Here is a 12,515-nt window from a genome sequence, read left to right as displayed (position 1 = left end):
CCAATTTTAAGTTCAGTTTCGGCTAATAAGATTCTTCCCTCAGTTGTGCAGCCACCTACACTTGAACTTAAGCCATTGCCTAGTCATTTGAAGTACATTTTCTTGGGAGACGATGAGACGTTGCCCATCATTATTTCATGCTCACTCATGGAACAAGAAGAAGGTAAGTTAGTGAGGGTGTTAAAGGAGTACAAAACAGCAATTGGGTGGACGTTAGCCGACATCAAAGGAATTAGCCCCACAACTTGCATGCATCGCATACTTTTGGAAGAGGGGTCTAAAACATCTTGAGAGGCTCAACGCCGACTCAACCCTCCTATGATGGAAGTTGTGAAGAAAAAAGTCATCAAGCTTTTATATTGTGGAGTTATCTATCCAATCTCGGATAGTAGGTGGGTTTCGCCCGTTCAATGCGTTCCGAAGAAATCCAGAGTGACGGTGGTAGCAAATGCAGAGAATGAACTTGTGCCTACTCGCATTCAAACCGGTTAGAGAGTGTGTATCGACTATAGGAAGCTAAACGCCACTACAAGGAAGGATCACTTTCCCTTGCCATTCATTGATCAAATGCTTGAGAGGTTAGCCGGTTATGCTTTTTATTGTTTTTTTTATGGTTATTCTGGTTATAATCAAATTGTCATAGCACCTGAGGACCAAGAAAAAACCACTTTTACATGTCTTTTTGGTACATTTGCTTATCGTCGCATGCCTTTTGGTTTATGTAATGCACCTGCCACATTTCAAAGATGCATGATGAGCATATTTTCTTATTATGTTAAGAAAATAATTGAAGTTTTTATGGATGATTTTAGCGTCTTTGGTGATTCTTTTGATGGTTGCTTGCATAATCTTAGCTTGATCTTAAAATGTTGCGTTGAAACTAACCGTGTGCTTAATTGGGAAAAATGTCATTTCATGGTTAAACAAGGCATAGTTTTAGGTCATATTATCTCTGAAAATGGTATTGAGGTTGATAAGTCAAAGATAGATCTTGTGCGTCACTTACCCTCTCCTACTTCGGTTAGAGAGGTTCATTCTTTTCTTAGCCATGCAGGTTTCTATCGTAGGTTCATCAAAGACTTCTCAAAGGTGGCACAACCTCTTTGCCGACTCCTACAAAAAGATATGGCGTTTGATTTTAATGAGGAATGCACGACATCATTCAACCAACTCAAGGAGTTGTTGACCACGGCACCAATCATTGTCCCACCGGATTGGAGCCTACCTTTCGAGCTTATGTGTGATGCATTTGATTACGCTTTAGGAGCTGTTTTGGGCCAAAGGAAAGACAAGAGGCCGCATGTCATCTACTACGCTTCACGGACGTTGAATGATGCCCAATTGAACTATTCCACTACGGAAAAAGAACTTCTTGCCGTTGTTTTTGCTTTAGATAAGTTTAGATCATATCTAATTGGTACTTAAGTAATTGTTTTCACTGACCATGCAGCTTTGAAGTACTTGCTCACTAAAAAGGAAGCCAAGCCATGGCTAATTCGTTGGATGTTGTTACTTCAAGAGTTCAATATTGAGATTCGTGATAAGAAGGGAAGTGAGAATGTGGTGGCTGACCACCTAAGCCGAATGGTGCATAATGAGGAGTCCCTACCCATTGCCGAGACATTCCCCGATGAACAATTGTTGTCCATAAAGGTAAGTGAGCCTTGGTATGCCGACTTGGTGAATTTTTTGGTGTCAAAACACGTTCCAAACACCCCTAAACAGAAACCAACGTGATAAATTGAAAAAGGATGCTAAATTTTATGTTTGGGATGATCCATACTTATGGAAATATTGCTCGGATCAGATTGTACATAAGTGTGCGCATGATATGGAGTTTAATTCAATTTTAATTTTCTATCACACTTATGCATGTGGGGGACACTTTGGGACACAACGCACTGCCCTAAAGGTTTTAGAATGTGGTTTTTATTGGCCAACTCTATTTAAAGATGCTAGAACCTTTTGCATGTCTTGTGATCGTTGCCAACGAATGGGTAATATAGGGGCAAATGATCAAATGCCGCAAAATTTCATACTTCCTGTTGAAATTTTTGATGTTTGGGGCATCGATTTTATGGGTCCTTTTCCTTCATCGCATGGTTTCCTTTACATATTACTCGTTGTGGATTATGTCTCGAAATGGGTGGAAGCAAAAGCCACTCGTACTAACGATTCTAAGGTGGTTGCAGATTTCGTGAAAACTAACATTTTTGCTAGGTTTGGGATGCCTCGAGTTCTAATTAGTGATGGCGGTTCCCATTTTTGTAACTGCACCATTGAGGCGTTGTTGAGGAAGTACAATGTCACCCATAAGGTTTCTACACCTTACCATCCTCAAACAAATGGCCAAGCCGAGGTTTCTAACCGAGAGATCAAGCAAATCCTAGAAAAGACCGTGGGTCCAACAAGAAAGGATTGGAGCATGCGCTTGGACGATGCACTGTGGGCTTATCGAACGGCCTATAAAACTCCTCTTGGCATGTCACCTTTTCGGCTTATCTATGGTAAGCTATGCCATCTGCCCGTGGAGCTTGAGCACAAGGCATTTTGGGCGGTCAAGACCTTTAACATGGATATTGATGCCGCTAGAGTACATAGGAAGCTCCAATTAAATAAGCTTGACGAGATTAGATATGAAGCATATGAGAATGCTCGGATTTACAAGGAGAAGACCAAGGCTTTTCATGACAAGATGATTCGTGGCAAATCATTCTCAATTGGGCAGAAAATGTTACTCTTTAATTCCCGCCTTCGGTTGTTTCCTGGTAAGTTACGTTCCAAGTGGGTTGGTCCGTTTGTTATTACTAATGTTTTTGTGCATGGTGCAGTCCAAATCCAAAGCATGAAAACTGGACAAGAATTCAAGGTGAATGGGCACCGATTGAAGCCATACTATGACAACTTTGTGGAGCATGCCGTGGATGACATCCCTTTGCATGTCGTGTACTCCAATGGGGAGTAAATTGGTGCTTCGTCCGGTTGCACGACGTTAAAGAAAGCGCTACTTGGGAGGCAACCCATGCATGCAACAAAGGAAGACCAAGGAATCACTCAAATTCCAGATTTGCGTTCCTAAACCCTTCTCTTTGTTGTTATTTCGTTTCTACCATGTTTAGTTTGCTTAGTTGCTGTTTGTTTATTGGTTTGTTATTTGTGTTAGTTTATGCTTGAAACATTGAGGACAATGTTTGATTGAAGTGTGGGGGGGTAACCAAAGTGTTTTGATGCAAATTCGTAGGGTTGTATCACCCATAATTTCCAATGTTGTTCCTTGCTATTTTTAGGTGTTTTTAGGCTGTTTTGATGCATTTTAGTGTGTTTTACATAAAAATCCGAAAATCCCAGAAAAAAGTTTGAAAAAATGTTTTGAAAAAACCAAAAAGAGTCGTTTTAAAGTTGTTTTGTGTGTTTGTTTGTGTCTTAGGGTACCTTCCAACACAATGATGAGGATTCGGTTTTTAATTGCATGACTATTAAAGATAGTTATAAACATGGATGGAAGGTTGATTTACTCTTCGGTTTATGCTTGGTTGTGGTTATAACTTATGAATTCACATGTAATCACAAAGGAAAAAATTAGTTTTTGTAACATGCTTGAAGGAAGGAAATCAAACTAACGCTACAACCTTGTGAGACTTGAGCCTAAACGTTTATTTGGAGAGTTAATAATCTGTGCATTGTTGTTTTCTAAAGTCGTTGCATGATCTCATTATTCTTTGCTTGGTTACTACTTAGAAGGCGTTTCATCATTTAGTTCCAAACACTAGAACTCATGCCCATTTCATTCAAAGCATGCTATTGATTTGCATAACACATATTCAAGATGAAGTTGTGTAGTGACCACCATTTAAGCCAAATTGCCCTGTCCCCCATGTTCATATGTTTTGTAGGTTTTAACCCCGTTGAGCTTTATTTAGCCTATATTGTTTGTTAACCCACATTATCCTCACCTAACCTAGATTAGGACCATCCATACCCTTGTTCTTGAAGCATAGTAAAGCATGACTCAAGATGAATTCCTTTTGATCAATATATTACAGAAAACAAGTGTGGGGGAAGGGATGTATGTGAGTGCCAAAGTCTTTAATGAGGCACGGGTAGAAAAAGAAAAAAAAATTCGTGAAGAAAAGAAGGAAAAAAAGAAAAGTTGTGAAAAATATGAAAAAGAGTTGAAAAAGATGTGAAAATGAACTCTTAAGTGTTGATTGTTGAAGAAAGGGTCCAAAACATTGAATTCGACCCTAAGTATTGCATGAATCTTCCCTTGTGTTTAAAAGTTCTAAGTTTCGATTTCATTGCTTTGCTTGCTATTGCTTAAGGAACCTTTGTTATCCCTATCCGTTCTTTGTTAGCCAATACCCCAAGGCCTGTGACAATCCTTGACTTTAATCTTGAGTGTTGTGTGTTTCAATTTGTGGAGTTTAGAATTGGTATGAGCATATGGTGTCACTGGTTCTCGCATCTAAGTAGTAGCATTCCATTCATGAGATCATATATAAATGCTTATTAACTCCAGAAAATGCTTTCTTTGTTATATATATATATATATATATATATATATGTGAGCGTTCGTTTTTATGTCTACATCAATCTTCTCACATATAACTAGTATAAGGTGTGTAGTTAGAAAATCTGAGTGAAAATTGAGTGCATATCTTGTAAGGAATTGAGCAAATTCTCTAAGGCATGTTACTACATTCAAAACATCGTTTTAATTGGTTAAATGTGAACTAGTAAGTAGTGACTATGCTTAAGTATGTGCTTAAGTGTGAAGATGACTAAAATCTGTGGGAATGATGATTTTTAATATGTCATGTGCATTGGAAATCCCTGAGGTAAACGTTGGAAGGTTTGGGTTTTGTTTGTTTGTTTTGTTTCGTTTTGTTTTTCTTTGATTCTTTGTTTTGCTCGAGGACTAGCAAAAGCTAAGTGTGGGGGAATTTGATAGGAGCATATTTATGCGCCTTAGTTAGCTAGTTCTTATGCATTTTCATTATGTTTTCTTAGTTAAAGTAGTCTTTTAAGCTATTTCCATGTGTTTTCAGGTTTTAAGGGAATATTATACAAAAAGTTGCAAATTGGAGCTTTTTGGAGCAAAAGTGAGCTTGGATTGAATAAGCACATGCTTGGAATAAAAGGTTTGGACGAAATTGAAGATTTGAAGATTTGAGGATTCCTAGTCCAAGAAGGAGTCCTAATTGAAGAAGGATTCCTAATTAACAAGGGATTCCTAATTGAAGATGGATTCCTAGAAGAATGAAGATTCTTACTCAAACAAGGTTTCCTACTTGAAGTAGGAAAGTTAAGCCTAAAAGTTGCTATTTTGGGTTGATCTTTCCTAAACCTAAATGGCTTTAAGTTTCAGCAACATTAGAAGGTTCTTAAGCGTTGGAAGACACAAACAAAGGTTGGAGAGCATTTCCTTATCCTTGTCGTGGGTTAGGGTCTATTTCCTCTTGGTTTTGGGTTTCTAGAAGCCCTATCCTTTTTCCCCTAACCCTTGCCGCACTTACCCCTTTCTAGAACCCTTTTCCTTGCCTTGCAAGGCTTTCTAGAAGCCTTATCTTACCCTATCCAAACCTGCCGCACCCCCTAGGCCTTTTTCCTTGTGGATTTGGGTTATCCAAGTCCATATCTGATTACCCTAGGCTTTTAGGTGCCTATATATACTCATATCTCAGCCTTAGCCAAACCATCACCCATCATAATACATAAATCACGCCAGAAATCATCCTCACTCTCTGTCGCAGCCTTCCATCACCATTCTCCCTAATTTCTGCCAGAAACAAACCCTTGCCGCACCTATCATCCACCCTAACCACTCTCATACCATTCCATATCCATTCCCCCATACAAATACCACCCAAAACCTGTCCCCAAGTTGTGCCGCAGCAAGGAGGAAGGAGGAATTTCGTGGATGCACCTGCTACCCAAGTTGGAGTGTCTAGGTGTTCTCTTTCTTTGGATTTCAATGTTTAAACTTATTTATCTTTGCTTTGTGCATATGAGGAACTAAACCCCCCTTGGCTAGGGGGGATTCGAAACCATGTTTATGCTTGCTATATGATTTGATTACTTCTAATTGTGTTTCATAAGTTGTGGATTCAATTTGCTTATCTATTTGAATTAAACTGATTTTTGTGTGTTGGTTGAGAGTGCACGCTTAATTTTCATGCATAAATATAATGCTAGGATATAAGAAAGTTTCGCCTAATCGTTATGAACTTATATTCGTAAGTAGTAAAGGTTGTTGATCACAATCGTGTTAAGTAAATTCTTGGCATAAGTATCATGCGCTTTCATAGTTACAAGTGCCTCATTAATACTTATGATTTCCATTGAACATAATGATATTTAATTGTATCTCTATTATGCGCTTTCATGTAGGGAGCTTTTGAGGAATAATTTGATTGCGATGCGCTTTTTCCATCCAATTCATTGACTTAAGGGAAATCTGAAAGTTAATTTAAGCGTATCTAATTAATTTGGGGTGTTGAGAATTCATGGGTTATTGAAAAGCAATTGGAAATCATTTTGTATGCAAGTGTGACATGTGTGGAGAAGAACCCCTTAGCTAGCTTTCCATCCATTCACTTTAACCAAATTCATTTTAAAATCTGTTCAAGTTACAAAGTTTCTGTTTTGTTTTTAATTTCGTCAAAACTAAATCCCCCTTTATTTTGTTAAGTCATCTTAGTTAGAAATCCATTTAGTTTGTGTTTTTAAGTGTCTTGAGTCAAGTTATAACCTATTTTCGTCCATTTGTGTTTTGTGTTCAAAACTGCCCAGATTGTGTTTTTAAGGCAGTTTTGAGTGTTTTTGGGCTGTTTTGAGTCTTTTGGTTTGTTTTAGTGTTTTAGAGTTTAGTTTTGCATTCTTTGAGTCTAGTTTAATGTTTTAAACTTTGTTTTTACGTTTTGAGTCAGTTTTCAAGTGATTTAGCAATCCCTCCTATTCCCCGGCCTAGAACAATCCCTACTTACATACTTCGCTACAATTGATAAAAAGAAGGTTTAATTTGTGTGCTTATATAATTCGCATCAGGAAACCCAAGTTATTCAATAGAGAACACCATACAACCACCCAATCAATCTCTTTTTCATGCAAAACTAATGAACTTCTAGCTTCCACACAACACTTCTCTTGATCAAGCCATTATTTGTTTAATCATGCTAGTCTTCGAATCATTGATCTAACTGGGATAATGCTTAAGACGCACTAACTCTTTCGAGATATTCCTAGACTTAGTATGAAATCGAACCAAAGGAGACAAAATGACGTTCTCAAAGCTCAAGTCCACCTTGACCTAAAAGTCCCCCAATAATTTATGTATGGTACGTTTAAAATACGTGTAATTTAACTAATCATTGTGTATGAAAAAGGAGAATTCCTTTATAAATACATACGTACGTTTCTAATACATATATTATATGACGAATTTACTAACCATGATTTTTTTGTTTTGTTTTTTGGGTCAAATTATGTGTTTTGTTAAGTCTTAATTTACAAGTATTGGTGATAGTTTCCAAAAAAAAAATAATAATAATAATATTATTGGTTATTGTTCAAAAGGACGCGGTGTGGTTCGGTGAGGACAAAAGATGGGAAAAAGATAGGTTAGGTTGATTCATCTTCTTCGTGACGAGCTGCCTCTGCGACTGCAACACAACACCAATTCCCAATCTTAAATGTCTGAAACTTTGGGATCAGCACGTCGGCTCTTGATCGTAGATGTCTGAAACTTCAAACCCCAATTCCCGATATCCAATCTCCAATCCCCGATCACCGATCTCCAATCTCCAATCTCCAATCTCATACCCAATCCTCCATCCAGGTCCGCCCTCCTCATTTACTGCTGCAATCTCCAATCTCCAATCTTCAACTCATTCTTCAGATCTGCTTCTCCGAATTTGAGCATTATTGTATGCTTCTGATCCATTCATTTGCTTTTTACTTCTGTTTTTCTGGGTTCTGCGATTGCAGATTATCAGGGTTTAATCGCCATTTTGAATAAAATATGAAATTAGTTAATCTTTAATTTCAGATAAGATGCTCTGATAATTATGTGATTTTCTTTAATGGGGTTTGTTTGATTGATTTGTATGCTTTTGGGTATTCGCTATTGCAGTGTTTTGGTCTTCATTGTGTTTGTATCAATCAATCCATTGATCGATCATGTGGAGGTTTAAGCCTTTCATGCACAAGGAGCCAACCGGGCTCGAAGGTCGATCCATTGACGTTGGAAATGTCAAGATTCATGTCAAGAATGCCATTGCCGAAGGCGGGTTCTCTTGCGTTTACTTAGCCCGGGACGCCGTGCATGTGTCCAAGCAGTATGCTTTGAAGCACATCATTATTAATGATGAGGAGCTGCTGGAGTTGGTGATGAAGGAGATCTCGGTCATGAAGTTGCTCAGAGGACACCCCAATGTGGTCACACTTTGTGCCCACACCATCTTGGATATGGGGCGCACAAAGGAAGCTCTCCTTGTGATGGATTTTTGTGAAAAGAGTCTGGTGAATGTACTCGAGAGCAGAGGAGCCGGGTTCTTTGAGGAGAAACAGGTTCTTGCTATCTTCAGGGATGTGTGCAATGCAGTTTTCGCAATGCACTCACAATCCCCTCCCATTGCTCATAGGTACTTGGCACTTAAACACTGAATATTATGTTTTTTTTTTTTTCTTTTGTTTTATATTTTATAGAAATGGTGTCTATTTATGAAGTATTCTTTTATCTCAGTGTCAAATGATTGGTCAAATCAGTTTTGTTGGTGTAACCACGACCCTTCTTGTTAAATCAGTTTATAGAAATGATGTCTATTTATGAAGTATGCTTTAATGAAGTATTTGTGATGCCTAATAATCCTTAAATGTGGTTCTTTGTGGAAAGTAATTTCATGTAAGATAAAAAGAGAAGAGATCGGATGAGTTAAAACCTAAAACGATATACGTTTAACCCTTTTTGTTATTCGCAGAAGATAACTTTCATTCATGTGCTTCCCATTTTGTTATTAACTCATTCGTGTAAAAAAGAAAAGTGTTTCCCAGTAAAATTTTAATTAGTGGTACTTAAATCAGGGACTTGAAAGCTGAGAATCTTCTTTTGGGGCCTGATGGATTGTGGAAGTTGTGTGATTTTGGAAGCATCTCTACCAATCACAAGCGTTTCGAGAAGCCTGAAGAAATGGGTATTGAAGAAGACAATATTAGAAAGCACACAACACCGGCCTATAGAGCCCCTGAGGTTGAACAAAAAACTTTTATTTCTGAACTTGAATGCGTGGTATTTGATGTTTTAAAATATTGATTCATTTCTTCCTTCTTTGAATTAGATGTGGGATCTCTTTCGGAGAGAGCTTATAAACGAGAAAGTAGACATATGGGTAAGTTGATTATGCCCTCAAGATTGCTGGGAAATCCTGAAAGAGTTGAATTTTATAATTCAAATGCTACTGGGAGCTGAGACTATGAGTTTCATTTACAGGCTCTTGGGTGTCTTCTCTTTCGCATTTGCTACTTCAAAAGTGCATTTGATGGAGAATCAAAGCTGCAGATCTTAAATGGAAACTATCGCATTCCAGAATTACCTAAATACAGCTCATCTATCACAGATCTAATCAGAGACATGCTTCAGTCTTCACCAGATGACAGACCAGACATCACGCAGGCAAGCTCTTTGCTTGATTAGCCATTCATTTCCATGAATTTAGGTTAGTTTAAGATCATTTGCGTCCATGCAACAGTAGGTGTGGAGATTCCAACATTTGTTTACTGATGCTTTTTCCCCTTGTGCGGTGGCAGGTGTGGTTTCGTGTTAATGAGCTGTTACCAGTTGGTTTACAAAAGTCTTTACCCGATAGGCAACCTGAAGCGAACTCTGCTGAGAAACCTGAAGGTGAGGCTGAAACATCAGGGCATTACTTGTTGATTAAACTTCTTCATCTGGGATTAATTTGTTATTTTGTCCTCAATGATCCTTGTCACATGCTGGTTTTTCTGTTGTCTTTTGCATTTAAACCTTGTTTTTAGGTTTTTCTGCTTATCAGATATTTCAGGTTTGAAAGTGATGTTGCTACTTTATGAAAATTTCTAAGAGTACGAACTCGAAAATATTAATTGAGAAAAAAAATTAAATTCTATTAATTGAAAAAAAAAATTAAATTCTATTAATTGAAAAAAAAATTAAATTCTATGTTTGAAGTTTTGAATTTTAATTGAGTGACTGATTTATTTCAAATCCGTAGGTTTGTCGAGGCCCCATAGAAGCCCACCACCACCACCAGCTTCAGTTGGAGAATCAGCCAGAAATTCATCACAATTGTCAAATACATCAAGGGCAGGGGGAGGTGGAGGGCCAATTGGCGCATTCTGGTCCACTCAACATGCAGATAGCTCACTTGTTGACGAAAAGAGTATACCTAAGTTTGATGATGAGCCCACTGGCCATTTCACAGAAAAACTTGATGGGGTTCGCCTGGAGATTCATCCAAAACCCAAGAACAGTGCCCCTGCAAAAGAGGAAAGGGCGCAAACTCATGCCACACGAAGAAACTTGCATGGGAAATCGCACAAACCTGAGGAGGGACCTTCAAAGGACTTTGAAATAAGTTTCTTACAAAAAGACCATGGCACGGAAAGGGCAAAGACATCCAAATCTGAGAGTTCAATTAGTTTTCAAGACGAGGCATTTAACTCTTTCGTTGCTGACTTTGATTCTAAGAAACTCAGCTCAGAAGCTGGTAATAACAAATCTGGAACAGAAGCATTAGAGGCTGAAGTAGAGAGATTGAAAGAGCAGCTGAAACAAGCGAACTTGGAAAAGGCTGAAATAACTTCCAAATTTGAAAAGCTATCTGCCATCTGCCGATCTCAAAGGCAGGAGTTACAAGAGCTTAAGCAGACGCTTGCTGCTAGAACACCGTCACCAAATAAAGATGCATCGAGAAATCAGACTTCACCTGGAAAGCAGCCATCACCACCGGTATAATTTCAAAAAAAATTGTGCTCATCTTACAACTGTTTGACTTTAAAATTTGCCCTCTGTTATTTATTTATTTGGAGAATTTATTGCTTTTGCAGCATAGGGAGAACATTTGGAAACTCCAGCAAGGAAAATCTACTCCGAGTCCAGAGTCAAAGCCGTGGCAGCCATTTGCAGAGGAACCCAAACCGCCGCAGCCTTCATCAACGGCCAATGCCTTCAAATCTGCGAGGACAAGAAATGGTCACCAGAACAAGCAGGGGACTCAAGTAAATGCTGGTTTTGATTCGTGGGGTTTTGGAGCAGATAGTTTTAGTGCTGCATCCACTGGAAGCACACAGATATCAAGACCTATGAGCGAAGGAAACAATTCTCAGCGCTTAGGGGAGGCAAAGGGTATGGAGAACAGCAAGCCGGCTTCTCAACCTGCTGGATGGGCTGGTTTCTAAATGAATGCCATCTGGGATTGCTGTGAAGGAGGTATTTGATAACAACCCTCTGTCTGACTTTCTTGTTGTCGATGTTGATCAAGAAAACGAGGGTGGAAGAGTAAGAGAGATGCATTTGAATTTGATTTGAGATTTTGAGTGCTCGCTCGTGTTTTATACAGAATCTCGTGTAACATGTACGCATACATATATGTGAACTGAGTGGCAGTTACTTCAAGTATATACATTTTTTCTGTGTGCATGTCTCAATTTTTGGCTAACAAAATAATCTCTCTATTTTTGTGTATGTTTGATGGAAACATACCTCACTGTTGAAAGAAAATAATCTCTCTATTTTTTGTGATACATCGACTTTACGGAGGGTTTTTTTATGCAAGGCCGATTGGAGGAGAAAGCTATGAGGTTGAATATCATTGTGTTCAAATTTCATAATTTCTATGGAGCAGAAAATTCCAGTTTTGCAAGTTAATCCTGAGGAAGTTGCATTCCCGTTTGAACTACGCAACTGTGGGAGGATAAAAATTCAAAGTATTTCTTTATTTTTTCTAGTAACTTGCGGTATATGCCTAGAAAGCTAAGACATAGAGCTATAAGTTTCTTATTTTTTAAGAATTTTCTATAAAATGGAACAACCCTAGACTTGTGTGCAAGACAGATGATGTGTTTCCCAAGCCAACAAGAATTCTTTCCCATTTGGTGTCATAAATTGTTTAGAAATTTGTTTTGTTTTAGGATAGTTTCTACCATACTTTTTTTGGGTTTTCTAGTAAAATAGGATGTCCTAAGGCCATCTCCAACCGAAAGAGGACCAAAAGGCTATGTAAGAAATTATATTTTAATGAATGGTGTCAGGCCATATTTTATACCATCTCCAACCGAGGGGGCTAAAGGACCATAGGCCAAACATAGCCCTTTGACAAAAAAATCATCTTCAACCGAGGGGGCCAAAGGACCATAGGCCAAACATAATTTATTATTTTAATTGAATTAATATATTTAATTAAATTAAACTATCATATTAAAATAAGATTTTTGAACATATTGGAAGATTATTGAAAGAGGTGGCCATTTTAAAATTATTG

General features: G+C 38.1%; 1 protein-coding gene across 1 annotated transcript; it reads left to right on the top strand.

The window, feature by feature from the left end:
• Nucleotides 1-7,575: 7,575 nt before the first annotated feature.
• Nucleotides 7,576-11,674, top strand: LOC126599809 (uncharacterized). Its single transcript, XM_050266259.1, has 8 exons — nt 7,576-7,925; nt 8,132-8,642; nt 9,082-9,247; nt 9,336-9,386; nt 9,488-9,670; nt 9,805-9,898; nt 10,248-10,984; nt 11,083-11,674. Exons 2-8 carry the CDS (start codon nt 8,179-8,181, stop codon nt 11,431-11,433), a joined length of 2,046 nt encoding a protein of 681 aa, XP_050122216.1. The 5' UTR covers nt 7,576-7,925; nt 8,132-8,178; the 3' UTR covers nt 11,434-11,674.
• The last annotated feature ends 841 nt before the right edge of the window (nt 11,675-12,515 follow it).

The sequence above is a fragment of the Malus sylvestris genome, chromosome 14 (genome assembly GCF_916048215.2).
Source record: "Malus sylvestris chromosome 14, drMalSylv7.2, whole genome shotgun sequence".
Classification (NCBI taxonomy): domain Eukaryota; kingdom Viridiplantae; phylum Streptophyta; class Magnoliopsida; order Rosales; family Rosaceae; genus Malus; species Malus sylvestris.
Note: the sequence above shows the minus strand (reverse complement) of the source record. Positions and strands in the feature narration are given on the sequence as shown.

Excerpts from the sequence above, each read along its gene's own strand:
- LOC126599809 (XM_050266259.1), top strand. The coding sequence starts at position 8,179 with ATGTGGAGGTTTAAGCCTTTCATGCACAAGGAGCCAACCGGGCTCGAA. Across the intron at positions 9,248-9,335 it reads CGGCCTATAGAGCCCCTGAG|ATGTGGGATCTCTTTCGGAG; the intron begins GTTGAACAAAAA and ends TCTTTGAATTAG. Across the intron at positions 9,387-9,487 it reads ACGAGAAAGTAGACATATGG|GCTCTTGGGTGTCTTCTCTT; the intron begins GTAAGTTGATTA and ends TTTCATTTACAG.